This window comes from Chelmon rostratus, chromosome 7 (assembly GCF_017976325.1).
Source record: "Chelmon rostratus isolate fCheRos1 chromosome 7, fCheRos1.pri, whole genome shotgun sequence".
Classification (NCBI taxonomy): Eukaryota; Metazoa; Chordata; class Actinopteri; order Chaetodontiformes; family Chaetodontidae; genus Chelmon; species Chelmon rostratus.
The window spans coordinates 594,968-609,752 of record NC_055664.1 but is presented as its reverse complement, the minus strand read 5'-3'; the positions used below and the strand labels follow the sequence as shown (position 1 = coordinate 609,752).

The 14,785-nt window shown below is 38.2% G+C and overlaps 1 protein-coding gene across 5 annotated transcripts in view; it reads left to right on the top strand.

Annotated features, from left to right (window-relative positions):
- Window positions 1-2,783: 2,783 nt before the first annotated feature.
- The window catches only part of nf1a (neurofibromin 1a), a 123,665-nt gene continuing 111,663 nt past the window's right edge, over window positions 2,784-14,785 (top strand). For 4 of the 5 annotated variants that reach the window (XM_041940005.1, XM_041940003.1, XM_041940004.1 and 1 more), the window contains exons 1-4: window positions 2,794-3,000; window positions 8,621-8,764; window positions 11,365-11,448; window positions 13,766-13,956. In XM_041940005.1, coding sequence (XP_041795939.1) covers window positions 2,941-3,000; window positions 8,621-8,764; window positions 11,365-11,448; window positions 13,766-13,956 — 479 coding nt within the window. In that variant the 5' untranslated portion in view covers window positions 2,794-2,940. Of the gene's footprint in view, window positions 3,001-8,620; window positions 8,765-11,364; window positions 11,449-13,765; window positions 13,957-14,785 lie in introns of all 5 variants that reach the window. The other variant, XM_041940007.1, reaches the window with a different exon arrangement.

Below are 14,785 nucleotides of genomic sequence, written 5' to 3'. Positions count from 1 at the left end.
TATGCCTGTGAGCCTTTTTGCCTCACCCCTTACGCAGACCCTCAGGGAGCACAGCAGGCTTATAACAATGCCCATGCCAGGACAAGGGCTCGGATCCAGATGACCTTTGGCCTCCTGAAGGCACGCTTCCAATGTCTGCACCATCTGAGGGTCAGTCCAGACAGAGCGTGTGATATTACTGTGGCTTGTGCTGTCCTCCATAATGTGGCCTGTCTGAGGAAGGAGAGGGCCCCCAGAGTGCCCTCAGATGATGACAGTGGTCGGCTGATCAGAGACCAATATGTTTTAAATTATTTCAGTTAAAATGCATTCTGTACATTTAAGTTGAATATGGCCTGCAATAGCAGATAGCTATTCATCTGGCCTATTGTGCTGTGTACTGTGTGTACAGGCCTGACATTTGTCTGTTCATTTGTTAAGTATGGATTTGTCCTGCATTTATTCCAGTGTGCAGACATGCAGGGTGTTTTCTATACAGAGCTTTGAGGATATGTATTTATTCTTGTGATGAATAATATGCTTTGATTCTGTGCTTTCTATCTTTCTAGAGCACTGTGTGACTTCACTTTTGAAAGGAACTGATGGATTACTTGCTTTGATTTATCCTATTCAATAAAGGAACGTCATGTCATCATGTTACTGTATGATGTGTATTTTTATATTGATTCCTTTTTTTCGAACATGTAATAACAAAACAAAGCAAACAGACAAAAAGTGATAATAAAAATAAAGAAGAAAAAAGTCACCCTCTTCAATTCATGTTGATCTCAGATTACAAGAACGAAAGGGAGTAGGAAGAAGATTAAACTTATTAAACCCTACCCCTTAAGTACTATTACATTTTTATCAAAAAACTCATGACTGAAACATCCTGATTCATCCTCAACCTATACATGATCCATATATTCAGCAATTACCGATAAATCATGTGCACAGTATGCAGACACTGACAGTTACATTATGTATAGAAAAAAGTGTTGTGATTCACAAAACACACCCAAATACCTATTAATCATTACTATATGTCACAAGAATAAATTTTTTATACCTTTTTTTAAACTGACTTATGTTAGATATTTGTTTTATCTCTACACACAGTTTGTTCCATAGTTTTACTCCACAGATCGTAACACAAAAACTTTTCAATGTAGTGCGCACTTTAAGAATCTTAAAATTGAACTCACCCCTTAATTTATAACATCCCTCTCTATCACAAAACAGATTCTGAACATTACCTGGCAGTAAGTTATTCTTTGCTTTATACATTATTTGCATAGTATGCATAGCATAGTGTTTGCATATATATATAATATATGATTGCAATTAATGATCACAAATGTTTAAATAATGACAGTGGGTCTTTTTGAATGTGATAAGAATATGTAGTGGGAAGTGGAATAAATATTGGTTTCCATTTGTGGTAACTGCTGACTGAGATAAGGGATGAGATTAAATAGATCCTGGAATTTAGCCTGGTCTGGACCAGGCTAGCTCCACAGAATATATCTCCATGGTAACTTATGTCAAAACATATCCCACTTCCCCTTATCCCACTTTTGTGCAACCAGATCAAGGATACATTGATCCTTGATCAGGATAACCAACATATCCTGGATTAATCCCTTATCCTAGTTTTGTGCAACAGGCCCCAGCACAGAAGTCAAATAACAAAGCACCACTCAGGTTCAGATTAAGTGGGCCATTCCTACCAAACCCCTCTCCGGGTTTCTTCATCTCCAGCCATGAATATGATTTAACATCTCTCCACCAGCATTTTGTCCCTATCAGTGTGGAGACGGCTTTGAAACAGCATTTAAACTATCATGACAGGAGATTTAAAAAGTACAGAAAATAGAATTGAGCAGTTAATAAATAAATGCAATGGAAAAAAATTAAATGCCAGAAAACTTTTTTGATAGTTGTCATAGCAAGGATTTTAGATATCCTGAGGTTAGCTAATGGTCAGCATACTAGATTTTCCTAGCTTTGTTTATTGCCTTTTGCCTCATAACCCTGAGTCTGTGTTAAACGTATTTAATCACTAAACATTTTGAACGGGTCGTTTTTCTTTCATTTCACTTTTGCTGCATTAGAATAAATAAGAAAATAACTCTTAAATGATTTTACTTTCTATGCATATAAAGCCGAGCGGGTAATTGGTAGTGTTAAGTGTCCAAATTGTGTGTATTTTTTTAGAGCAAACAATTGTTAATGACACCAGTAAAATCCATTCTTCGGACTGCAAACATAATGACCGGTGTTACCGGTCTTCACGCATGCGCTCCAAACAAGCTGCCAGTTTTGCCATATATTTTTTTAATACAGTAGTAACGGAAGTAAAGAACTCTGCTTCAAAATAAAATACATAAAAAACATGAAAACCTGCTCTTGCTGGTTGCGTAGAACATCTAATCAGGTAGTATGTGGTTTTATCGCTGTAAATCCGGATGTATTTTTTTCCACGTCAGAATTTTAGGAGCCTTACCAGCAGATAAAATGTTCGGAAATCTAAACAAGGGGCTAGAAAATTAGAAGAAAAACGTTTAACAGAAGTATAGGGCTTTCTACTTACGTTTTTGAATAAAAAACGCTGATTTGATCCAACGAGTGTTTTTATATCATCTTGCATTTGTATTCATTATTTCGAGAAAATATTTAAACAACAGTTGTTATTTTGAAGCTTGTGCCCGGAAGTGGTCTTTTTCATTCTAGGTACCTTGACTCCAGTCTTCAACACCTCCCATCTATTTCTCTGAAGAAGACTTCCGGCGGTGTGTCATGGCGGTGGCATGGTGAATTCCTCAGAAAAGGAAAAATACTCGCCCCTTTCGCCCTTTTCCATCGATTCAGGACAGATTTTCATGCATCTATAAGCCTGTCAGCTCTGGTCTTATACCTTGGATTTACCAGTAGAGCGTTGTGGCGTTCCTCCGCCCGGCCATGGCGGCTCACAAACCAGTGGAATGGGTCCAGGCCGTGATTACTAGATTTGATGAGCAGGTAAGATGGGTTGATTCAGTGGATGGGTGTAGCAAGCTTTGGCAGCCTTTTTGAGGCCCCACTACTCCACCTAACGTTACGTTTACACAGACGATGTCCTTTTTCAAGAACGACGTTAAAGAGCGTTTTCCCGTCAGAAATAATTTCTTGGCTGAAATGTGTTCTGTATTGCTTTTCCCGGTTAAACAACACTGAAGAAGGTCCTTTTTTTTAGCTAGCGCCGTTTCCACGATCAATTAGCAGATGTATCCTACATTTGTCCTGGAATTTGTACTGACCTAACGTTAGGCAGTCAACCGCAAAATACACAGCAAAGTACCGTGACGGAGACATTTGAGCTTGCACGTAAGCGTCTTTTTTATTAATTACGTTTTAGTTCCTTAGCTAACGTTTTCCTTCGTGCCAGCTAGGTAGCTAACATTAGCAGGCCCGACCATCTGATGTAAACAAATAAGATGTGACTGGGTTAGTACGCTGCATTCACATGAGCAAAGCAAGTTAATGGCGTGTGAGGAAACGTTAGCAGTAACAGCGAATGCTGCTCTCTGCTAGCTAATATCTGGACCCCCGTCAAGTTGTCTGCTTTGATATGGTAGGGGAAGCATTATAATGAAGCTTTATTTTTCTTTTAATTTTTCACAAGGAATGTATAACTACAGTTTACATGACTGTTATGTTAATGTGGTAATAGTAAAAGAGTTCACAGTTACCAGTTGGTACTTTTAACTGTTTTAACTCTAACTTTTAATTATCCCAGAGCTTGCGCCATCTATTGTAAAAATGAATACATTGGTGTAAAAGTCAAGCTATGTACAGATTTAATAAACATTGCAGTCATAAAAAAGGGAAATGTGGGTAATCTTCAACTCTCATCATGAGTCATCGCAATCAGTTGCATTATCAAAATCAATTTTCTCTGTTGTTTAAAGGGAAATCTGGCAGTTTGTGTTTGGAAAAAATAATTTATTTAAAAATAATTTGGCTTTAATTAGTCTTTGGAAGTCTTTGGATGGTGCCACAGATCGTGGATTGTAGCTAGGGTTAAGCGGCTCAGATGATTATTATTGTAGGCTTAAGGTATTACATTCACTCTTTGGTAATTGTTAATCTAACCCTTCTGCCTTCTAGTCAGTTTATTTTAATGTCTCTGATTATAAACATCCAAATCCACTACTGCAGGGAAAAGGTCACTTAAACTCTTACAGTTGTCATTTTTTTGCTCCGTTGTTGCTTATTTGCACCCTGTTCTTGTTCTTCCTATTGTTCTTATTAGCACCCTTATTGTTCTTATTTGCACCTTGATTTGCTGTTTTGAGTGATTAGCATAGTATGTTAAAATGTTTAGTATAATATCTCAAGAGTTGTCAGTGTGGATCTCTTGTGGAAGGAAGATTTGGAAAACCTCTCTTTAACCCTGGGATGAACAAAATACTGATGTTCACCTTCAGGTTTTAATCAACAGCAGCCCTTTAAAGTAGTTGTCACATGAGAAATGTCACTGGAAGAGAAAGTTCTGGGTTGGATGCTGTTTATTTGTATTTTTTTTTAATGTCCACTTCAGTTGCTCACATTGCAGTGTTTAGAAGACAGTTTTGGCCTTCTTCTCAAGGCATTTTTGAGAGCTGATGTAACTAGACCTAAATGTGTTAAAGTAACAAAGAATCAGAAGTTGGATGAGTTTTATATTTTTGATATCCTGATCAGGTTTTTTCTTATTGTCCTATGGTCTTCTAACGTTTGCTAATACTGTGTGTGTTGCAATTCTACGCCTCTATCATATTTATACATATGCATATGTAATATTGTGTGTAATACTTGACAAAAATATTTTTACAGCAAGTACCACTTGCTTTCAGCTACATCTCATGGCCTTTCTTCGTGAATGGATTTACTCAGATGTCACTTTATGACATCTGAGCAAAATCCTCACACCTTATGATGTGACCTTATTATGGAATTCTGTGTAACATGCTGAAATCTATACTGGGTCCATTGAGGACTCAAGATGTGGCTGAAATGTAGCAAGTTGAATTTGTGATGAGGCAAGTAGAATTTGTGATCAGGCTTTCTCTTGTTAAGGTACAATTTTCAATGTTAAGAATGCACCTTAGAGCCCAATTTAAATATGTTTGACAGTTGAATTGCATTATTGAAGTATACATTGCTCTTTATTGTTTTATATACTATTTGTGGAGAGATCGAGACTGACATTGCTCTCTCCATAGATATTGTGCAAAGCAGAACTGGTGCAGCAGGAAGGTTTAGACAGGAAAGTTCACATGCTTTCATCAGGCAGCAGTCCTTAGATTTGTGGGGATGTAAAAGATGTGCAAAATATTATCTTTTTTTTTTAGTTTTTGTCCCTTTCATACATTTTTATACATAAATGTATTTACATTTGGAAATTTGAGTGCCAAAAGTGTGTCAAACAAAGTACAATGAGGACTTGTATACCTACCTAGAAAATCTGATCCAAATTAGAGAAAGCATTGCAGAGGTCTGGCTCAATTCCTGTAAATGTCCTGCCTGACAACTCTGTCACAGCCAAGTGGTCTGCAATAAATGATGTGTGTTCCTTACAGAATTTGACCAATGTGAACTGTTCACTGAAGCCTATTCCACTGTCTTTCATTGTGGCTCATGAGCAAATTAGTTACTTAGAATGTTATGGGTATCCCAACCCAATACACAGGATTGGAATATGGCCTGAGACAAAAATTATTTTGTGGATTATCAGTTACCCGAAGCCTGATCCTTATGTGATTTGATATTTAAAACAACAGGGTTTGTCATGAAAAAAAGTGGAAAGGTCATGGAATTTCAAAATAGTGTTTCTCATGCCTGGAAGAGGTCTGGAAATCACAAAAGTTGTGAAAAGTAATGAAAAATGTTTTCAGAAATATATTAACACTGTTTGACAAATATCAGTTTTAAACATGACCCCTGTACTTTTTAAATCACAAATGCTAGAGCTGACAAACACTCAATTGTGATTGTCACAGGTATGACATCATCTGGAGTGACATCTATTCTATGTGGCAAACTAAACATAAAACTACAATACATACTATAGCTCTGAAAAGATAACAAAATGTGGATTATGGGAAAAGATATTCAGCATTTGGACATGGGAGGGGCAGTGCTGTGAGATGATTCACTGTGGATTTATTATGTTTACACCAGGGTCCACTGTCTACTGAAAGGGCTCCTGTGCTTCAACAGACAGATAAGGAGCTAGTTTATTCATTATGTCTTGATTTTTGTACTTCAGTTGCAGATTGTAAATGCATTTATTACTTTCTCTTTTTCATGCATGCACCTTTTTCTTTTGCTCCACCCATAAAATAGACACCCCAATAAGAATTTTTTGGCGCAACAAAGTCTGTAATTCTTTTGCCTCAATCTGTACAATGGTGTGAACTGCCGGGGGTATTCATTGCAGCTGTTACTGCAACAGTTGTTGTTGTTGTAATAGTTTGCAATAGCTTTAGCAAGGTGTACCTAATAAATTGTACCCTTGAGTGTATGTAAGAACTTTAGCGGAATAGCTAGGTGTAGCTATATAAAACAAAGAGCTCACTGACTGAATTGTGGTGGACTGCAAAAAGGCGTGGGCTGTTTTTGGACATAACTTCAGAATATGAGAAAAATGTGAAACAGCGAAAGTGAAGAAAAATAGTTTTGAATTTAACAAAGCTTTTCTGTTGCAGTTGCATCAGGTCCTCATGTGTTAATCCATGCATTAATCAGATTCACTTATAATTAAAATGATTAGAAGTTGTAGGCTATGTTTTTCTTTGCAAACCATAATGTGTGAAAATAAAGTGGCATGCAAACAGCATAAAGTTAAAGATGACATATTACCTTTTTATTTCCATCTTTATACAGTTTTAAAATTAAAATGGGAAAAAGGGACTGGAGCCAAAGCTTGGATACCCTGCATGTAAATGAGTACTAAGTACTTAGCAACACCCCCTTTGGAAAGTATCACAGCTGGCAAATGTTTTTTATTGCCAGCTAGGTGTCTTTCAGTTCTTGTTAAGGGGATTTTTGCCCATTCTTCTTTGCAAAAGGATTGTAGTTCTGTAAGTTCCTTGGGCTGTCTTGCATGCACTGATCTTTTGAGGTCTATCCACAGATTTTCATTGATGGTTCGGTTGGGGGACTGTGAGGGCCATGGCCAAACCTTCAGTTGTACCTGTTGAGGTAGTCCATTGTGGACATGATTAATTTTTAGGATCATTATCCTGTTGTAGAGGCCATCTGTTTTTCATCATCAGCTTTTTTACAGACGATGTGATGTTTGATTCCAGAATTTGTTATTTAATTGAATCCATTCTTCCCTCTACCAGTGAAATGTTCCCTGTGCCACTGGCTGCAACACAAACCCAAAGCATGATTAATCCACCCACATGTTCAACACTTCTTTTCACAAACTTCTGCACCCTTTTTTCTCCAAATATACCATTGCTCATTGTGGCCAAAAAGTTGTGTTTAAACTTAATCAGTCTGCAGGACTTGTTTTGCATCAGGCTTCTTTGGTTGTTCCTTTGTAAACCTCTGATGCTGATTTTTGTGGTGAAGACGCAGGAAAGGTTTTCTTCTGATGATTCTTCCATGAAGGTCATTTGTGTATTGCTGCACAGGAGAATAGTGCTCCACCACTCCAGAGTCTGCTTAACTCTTATTATGATGAATGTAGGAAACAGCAACACAAACTGCCCTGATGAACTGGAATGCCATACCAGACCCTCCAATTATTTTGCATTCAGCAGCAACACACAAGTGACCACAAGAAAAAGTGGTCGCTGTAGTCAACTGTAACTACTAACCACAAATGCTGGCAACTTACTCCTAAGCAACCACCCGCAAGGACCCCAACAAATGTGGAGTGTAGTTGCTGTAACACAGAGGTCAGAAACCACATCACTGCACACAAGGAATCCATCACAACAACCCAAGACAAAGTGACCAAACAAAAAGTAAGAGTTATCTTACAAGAAAAGATCACAACCAAGTTGCTGTTCAAAGTGCCAAAAAACAGGGAAACAAGCTGTAGAGAGAGTCTCCCGTGGGTTGCTGAGCTGATAAAGCAATTACCCAGTCAAAAGCAGAACTAAACAAGCAGCAACAGCCACACCTCATCTCATGGATGTTGATCCTGGATTATCGTCCATTTGTTACCCTTAGGGGACAATCACGAAAACACATTTATGGTCATTTATTTTTAATTCAATTTATCTTCTCTTTTTGTGTCATCACTTCTTCTTTCACAGTCATTACTGCAAGTATTTGTTTGTTTCATTACCACTTGATCAGTCTTTTGGACATTTAAGAGTCATCAAAAGAAACAGTTAGTACCGAATCATTTAGAGAAGGCATGTCCACAGCTTACATTAAAAATGTATTGGACATGATCAGTCTGATTTGAATGTGGTTGCTACAGGATGTGACATATGTGTATGTGATGACTGCAGCATAATAAACATAGCAAAGCTGATAATGTTTACAAACATGGTATATTAATTCATAATGGTAAAGTGACTTCACTGTCATGTAATACTATAGGAGTTGAACGGTGTGTTGTCTGCATAGTCATCCTCTTTGTCTTTTCTTTCAGCTTCCCATTAAAGTTGGACACCAGAACACCCACACCAAAGTCAGCACAGAGCACAACAAGGAATGTCTGATCAACATCTCAAAATATAAGTTCTCCCTTGTCATCAGTGGTCTCACCACCATCCTCAAAAATGTCAACAACATGGTGAGTGGGGTTGTTCCTCTTCTGTATGAGGAGAGGACAGTGGGTAGGTTCTATAGTTTTGTCACTTTTGAAAGAGTTAATGTTTGTGGTCGTCATTTTGCATCTTCATACTGGTAGTGAAGCAAAACCTTCCCAGAGTAGTCACATATTGACTGTGGGCAAACACTTTCTGGACAGTTTCTCCTTGAAGGCAGTTATGATGTTCCACTCTATTGTTCAAACACAAAGTGACATAAAAATGAAAAAAAGGAAGAGATAAGTTCAAGTCATGCCCACTGTCACACCTCTGCACGCATGGCCAGTTGCTATATACAGTGTGTGATTGTTGAGTTGTCTATTTCAAAAAGATACAAAACTTGTTGGATGCAGTTCCTCCTGATTTTCTGCAAGAAAGAGTTTCAAGGTGTCTTTAAGGAAGAACCTGCTTAAAAGAAACATGTTGATGACCAAAAACTCTCAACATTCATATGACATTGGGAGTATTGTATTAAAGCAGAGTAAATTTTTTCCTTTAAAGGTGGTACATGCTCTCAGTAAGCACTCCTGTACAATCCAATGCAGTGCAAAACAAAAGCTCTGCTATAACATTTATCTTCACAAAGCTAATAAAGTTCTGTTTTTGATGACATTGCCAGAAATGTAGTTTAATAGTTTAAAGTGCTGTTGTGCTGGACTGCTTTCTAATAAGTTGTTGTCCCAGTATATTGCTGTCTATTATCTATTTTTTGTCCTTCCTATTTACATACATGAGGGGGCAGAATATTAGAAACACATGTGAATATAATGCAGTCCCATACAACACCACTAACTATGACTTCAGTGCTTGAACATCAAATTGAATAATTCCCTTTATGACAGTGCAACAAAAACAGAATATTGTAGGCATCATAAGGTTGTATTGGATTGTATTAGAGTGTACAGTTGTACCTAATAACATGGCTATTGAGTGAATAATATAAAAGTAAATAGTATGAAAGAAAAACCAGAGAAACAGAAGAAGCGTCCAGATTTTCCTAAAACATGAAACAATCCGAGTTCTCGACGCCCAATGTGACACATATGTAACATTTGAGATCTTGGACGGTAGGGGGTGGTGTTTTGAAAAAAATGTCAGAAATGTGTTCTATGTGGTCGATTTAGTCTTATGTCCCCCATAATTTTCCTAAAAGCAGAAATGGGTCCGGGTTCTTATGGGTTAAGGTTTTACATATACTGTACTAATCAGGCCTGTAGTTACACAAAGTCTTTCTGGAGGTGTCACCTTATTAGTATTCAAATGTTAAATCTGATGAAGCTGATTTATACCATATATCTTCCGGAACAAAATTACTGAGTGGAAATAACACTTTTTCAATGAAAAAAGTGAAAGACGAGGCCAGATCCAATTTAGATCATTTTAGGAATGCTCAGAGAGTAACTTGTCTGAAAGACGTGGTACCCGCATTAAGACATTAGCTGATTGACACAGGCAACTGTTGATTTTTCACCTGGCTGCATCACCTTAGTTGACTATATAGGCAGCTATTCGCCTCCACCTCCTGAGGAGACAGAGGTCCTTCGGAGTGTGCAGACCCCTGCTCAGGACTTTTTATAACTCTGTGGTAGCCTCTGCTATCCTCTGCGCTTTTGTCTGCTGGGCCCGGGGCAGCACAGAGTGGGACAGAAAGAGACTAAACAAGCTGGTCAGGAGGGCCGGCTCTGTCCTGGGCTGCCCACTGGAATCTGTGGAGGAGGTGGGTGAGAGGAGGCTGTTGGCCAAGCTCACAGCCATCATGAACATCAGCTCTCACCCACTGCACTGGACTGTAGAGGAGCTGAGCAGCTCCTTCAGTGGCCGACTGAGACACCCTCAGTGCAGGAAGGAGCGCTACAGCAGGTTCCCACTCCCACCGCTGACAGACTGTACAACTCCAATGTATAGTTAACCTCTGTTCCTCTCTGATTACAAATACCCAAACATCCAAATCCACTATGACCTTATTTTTTTTATTTTAATTTTTAAATTTTGTGGTTTGCACAGCTGTGATTTATTTTTTTTATTGTTGCTATTAGCAACTTTATTGTTCTTGTTTAGATAAGAGCACAATAAGGGTGCTAATAACAATAGGAAGAACAAGAACAAGGTGCAAATAAGAACAAACGGAGCAAAAAAAAATGACGACTGTAAGAGTTTAAAGTGACTTTTGCCCTGCAGTCGTGGATTTGGATGTTTGTGATCAGAGAATAACAGAGGTTATTGAACATAATAACTATACAGTAGAGTTGTACAGTCTGACAGTGGTGGGAATGAAGGACCTGCGGTAGCGCTCCTCCCTGCACTTAGGAAAATCAAACCCTTAAACCAGTCTCTCTATTCCCTCTGCCCTGACCAACAAGCACAAGTTACTTTTTTAGAATTTTTAAGGCTGTTGATAATTTGTTATATTCTCAATTGAGAAAACAGGCTTTCATATCTGTAAACAACTGACTTGAATGTAGCTCATGTAGTGATCCAAATTCATAATGTGATTCTGATACCGTAGACACCAAGGTTTCCTAATGCTGTGTACTCATATCTATATGCTAAGTGAATGATGTTTTGATTGTGACTGTCTTCACAGCGAATATTTGGAGAAGCTTCTGAGAAAAACCTCTATCTTTCCCAGCTCATCATCCTGGACACACTGGAAAAGTGCCTGGCTGGGGTGAGTCTTGCCCTCTGAACACCCTGCTATCTTTTGTTGTAGATAAAACATTTGTTTTTAAGTCCTTTGTAAAATGGATATTGAAATGATTTGATCTTGTCCCTTTGAAGATCAGTCATCCACACATTCATGAAAAGCTTTTGTGTTGGGAGAAGGTTGTTACCTCTCACCCATCAAACTCAAAAATGATTTATTTTATCTACGGCTGCGTTTGTGCTCACCAAGACACAAACCGCTGTTAGGGTACTTATCCTCCATCAATCACCTTCTTCTCATCTCTGGGAGGTTCAGCAGGCCCGACATTTACATTTGCTGACATTGGTTGAGAATCTAGCATCTGATGGGAACTACCTTCAGCTTCCTGTCCAGCTTCCTGTAGTTTTTGTCATTAGTGTTTACAGTCAGATGGAAGCCAGTTACCTTTCTATATTTGTGGTTGGGGTTGTGCTTGTGCATTGGAATAGGTTTCTAAATCACAATTTTGGTAAGAAAGCTGCTTCACAATATAGCTGATGGTCCTACATCTTTATGAAGTGTCTCTGAACCCATGTAGCAAGATTCTTTACACAATCATGTGTTTCACAAAGTGGTGAACCTCGCTCCATCCTTCATTGTAAATAACCCAGCCTTTTAAGGATGCCACTTTCATACAAAGCAACTGCAATTCAGAAAAAAAGCATATATTTACAAAACTTGAAGCCAATTAACTAAAAAAATCCTGAACCTGCTCGGAACCTGCTCACTATACATTATCCCGCTAAGAACACGGCTTACTACTAAAGCATTCAATAATGTGACATAAAATAGTGATTAAAACATGTATTATTGATTTAAAACTAGCATAGTCTCATCTGTCACTGCTCTCATTGCGCAACGGCTCTGAAAGTAAACACATACGTTACGTAGCAACCATCCCGCACTGTGCAGGCTGGCAGGCAGGAAAACTTATTTCTTTACAGTTATTCAGCGTAATCATGTCAAATGTGAAGAAGTGACGGGATCCCAGACCTGAGAGAGACATAGCTGGAGACAGAGTTTGGTTTACCGCTGTTATTTTGTACTGATGGATAAAAGTCCTGCAGCAGCTGATTTCAGTGTTCAGCGTCAAAAATCTCCAGTTTTGTCTCCACTCAGCAGTCTTTTAGCAGGCTCATGCTGTGTTTTTCTTGGTCTTTTTTTCATGTCTGTCCGCTTCAACCTGGTCAACCTCTGTGTCCCCAAGTCGCTTGTGCCTTAATATTGCTTCTCCTGTCGGTCCAGCGCTGTTCTTTACTTTTCTTGTCTTTGTTGCTGGGGACATGTCAGTCTCCAGCCACACGTCAAGTGTTTTGTCCTCTCCAATCAAATTAAAAGTAATGTCCGTAAAATGAATTTTGGCGATTGACCAATCAGAATTGATTATTTAAGAGTGCCGTGTTCTAAAATATGATAATGTAACCTTAAACAATTATGGCCCAGCTCTAGATGTCTGTACCCCCATTATTAGGTTGGATGTCTTTTCTAACTGTACATTAATTTTTATTTATTTATTTATTTATTGCAGCTTCACAACACATATTGGCCTGCAGTCTACACTAAAAACAGTTTGAATATTTTTGCCACCTGAATGTATTGAAACAAAGGGTGGTTTATGTAGCAGATATTGATCAATAAAATACACAGGGATTGGTCCTGTGCCCTATCGTGTGGTACTGAGTAAAATGAAATTGAATGCCTCAAGAAATGTCACTGAAGAGCATACTTGGAAAAACTGCAGTGGTTTACTAAAGTTGTAACTGAATGTTCCATAACATTATGAGTTGTCCTAATGTACACACACAACAAAAATAAACAGACACGGTGGAGGCAGTAAACACTATTAATGTGTATTATAGCACTAATAGCAGGGTAAGTGGATGGAGGAAATAGATCTGCTGTGTTGAATCCTAAGATGTACCTGAATTAGAATTTCCCAATTTGCCTCTGATTTTTCTGGGTAATCGACTTTTTTGTGGTAACTTTTCCTTAACTTTTTTCCATTTTTATTAATGCACCATATTATTACCAATGTTTGTTTTTCTTCAATACACCTCATCTACAACTATGAGAATTGTGTTATTGATGGCTTCTACCCAAGTTGCAGTACAGTGCAGACATGTACATGCAGAGCAGCCACCTCCACACTAGCCTCTTTTTAACAGCTATGTGAGTCTCATGTTTTGTCTACAAGACTTACATTTTTGTATCATCTATCATAACCTGTGATTAGAAAACATCAGATTTCCAGACAGTCAAAGAATGAAAAAGTGTGGTCCTCCTCTCTATCCTTCCTTCTCAGCAATCGAAGGACTGCTTGCGTCTGGATGAAACCATGCTGGTCAAACAGTTGCTACCAGAGATCTGCCATTTCATCCATACATACCGCGAGGGCCACCAGCATGCTGCTGAACTCCGTGCCTCAGCCTCAGCTGTCCTCTTTTCTCTGAGCTGCAACAACTTCAATGCTGTTTTCAGCCGCATCTCCACCAGGTATTTTTGAGATCTTTTTAAGGGGGGCTCCAAACCCCGAGCGGTCTCTTTGGACCTGTCTCTGTGATTAGCTGTTGCACTTACCAGGTATTGTCCAGTACAGCTGAAATTATTACTCGATTTATTGATTAGTTGACAGAAATTAAATTGGCAACTACAGTTCTGTTTCCAAAAAAGTTGGGACACTGTGTGAAATGTAAATAGAAACAGAATTTGATGATTTGCAAAACACTGAAACCCCATATTTAATTGAAACTAGCACAAAGACAACATATCAAATGAAATGATGAAAATGAAACTGTGAAAATTCATTGTTTTTGAAAATGATATCCTCAATTTAAATTTGATACCATCAACATGTTTTTAAAAAAACATCAGATTCTCTGAGTCTTTAACTGACATTATGTACTGTAGACAGTGAAATTCTTGGCAATTTTACATTGAGAATCATTATTCTTAAATGGTTGCACTATTTGCCACTGCAGCCTGTCTCAGAGTGGTGAACCCCTCCCCATCAGCCTCTCTGGGATGCTCATGTTACTAACCTGTTGCCAGTTAACCTAACTAATTGTGAGATGTTCCACCAGCTGTTTTCTTTGAGCATTCCACAACTTTTTACCCCTTTTGTCGCCACAGGTCAAACCTTTTTCAAATGTGTTGCTGCAATCAAATTCTAAATGAGGATATGATTTTCCCAAAACAATGGAACTTCTTATATTCAACATTTGATATGTTCCCTATTTTCAATTAAATATGGGATTTCAATTTTTTTTTAAGTTGTCACATTTTGTTCCTGTTTACATTTTACACAGCATCCCAACTTTTTTGA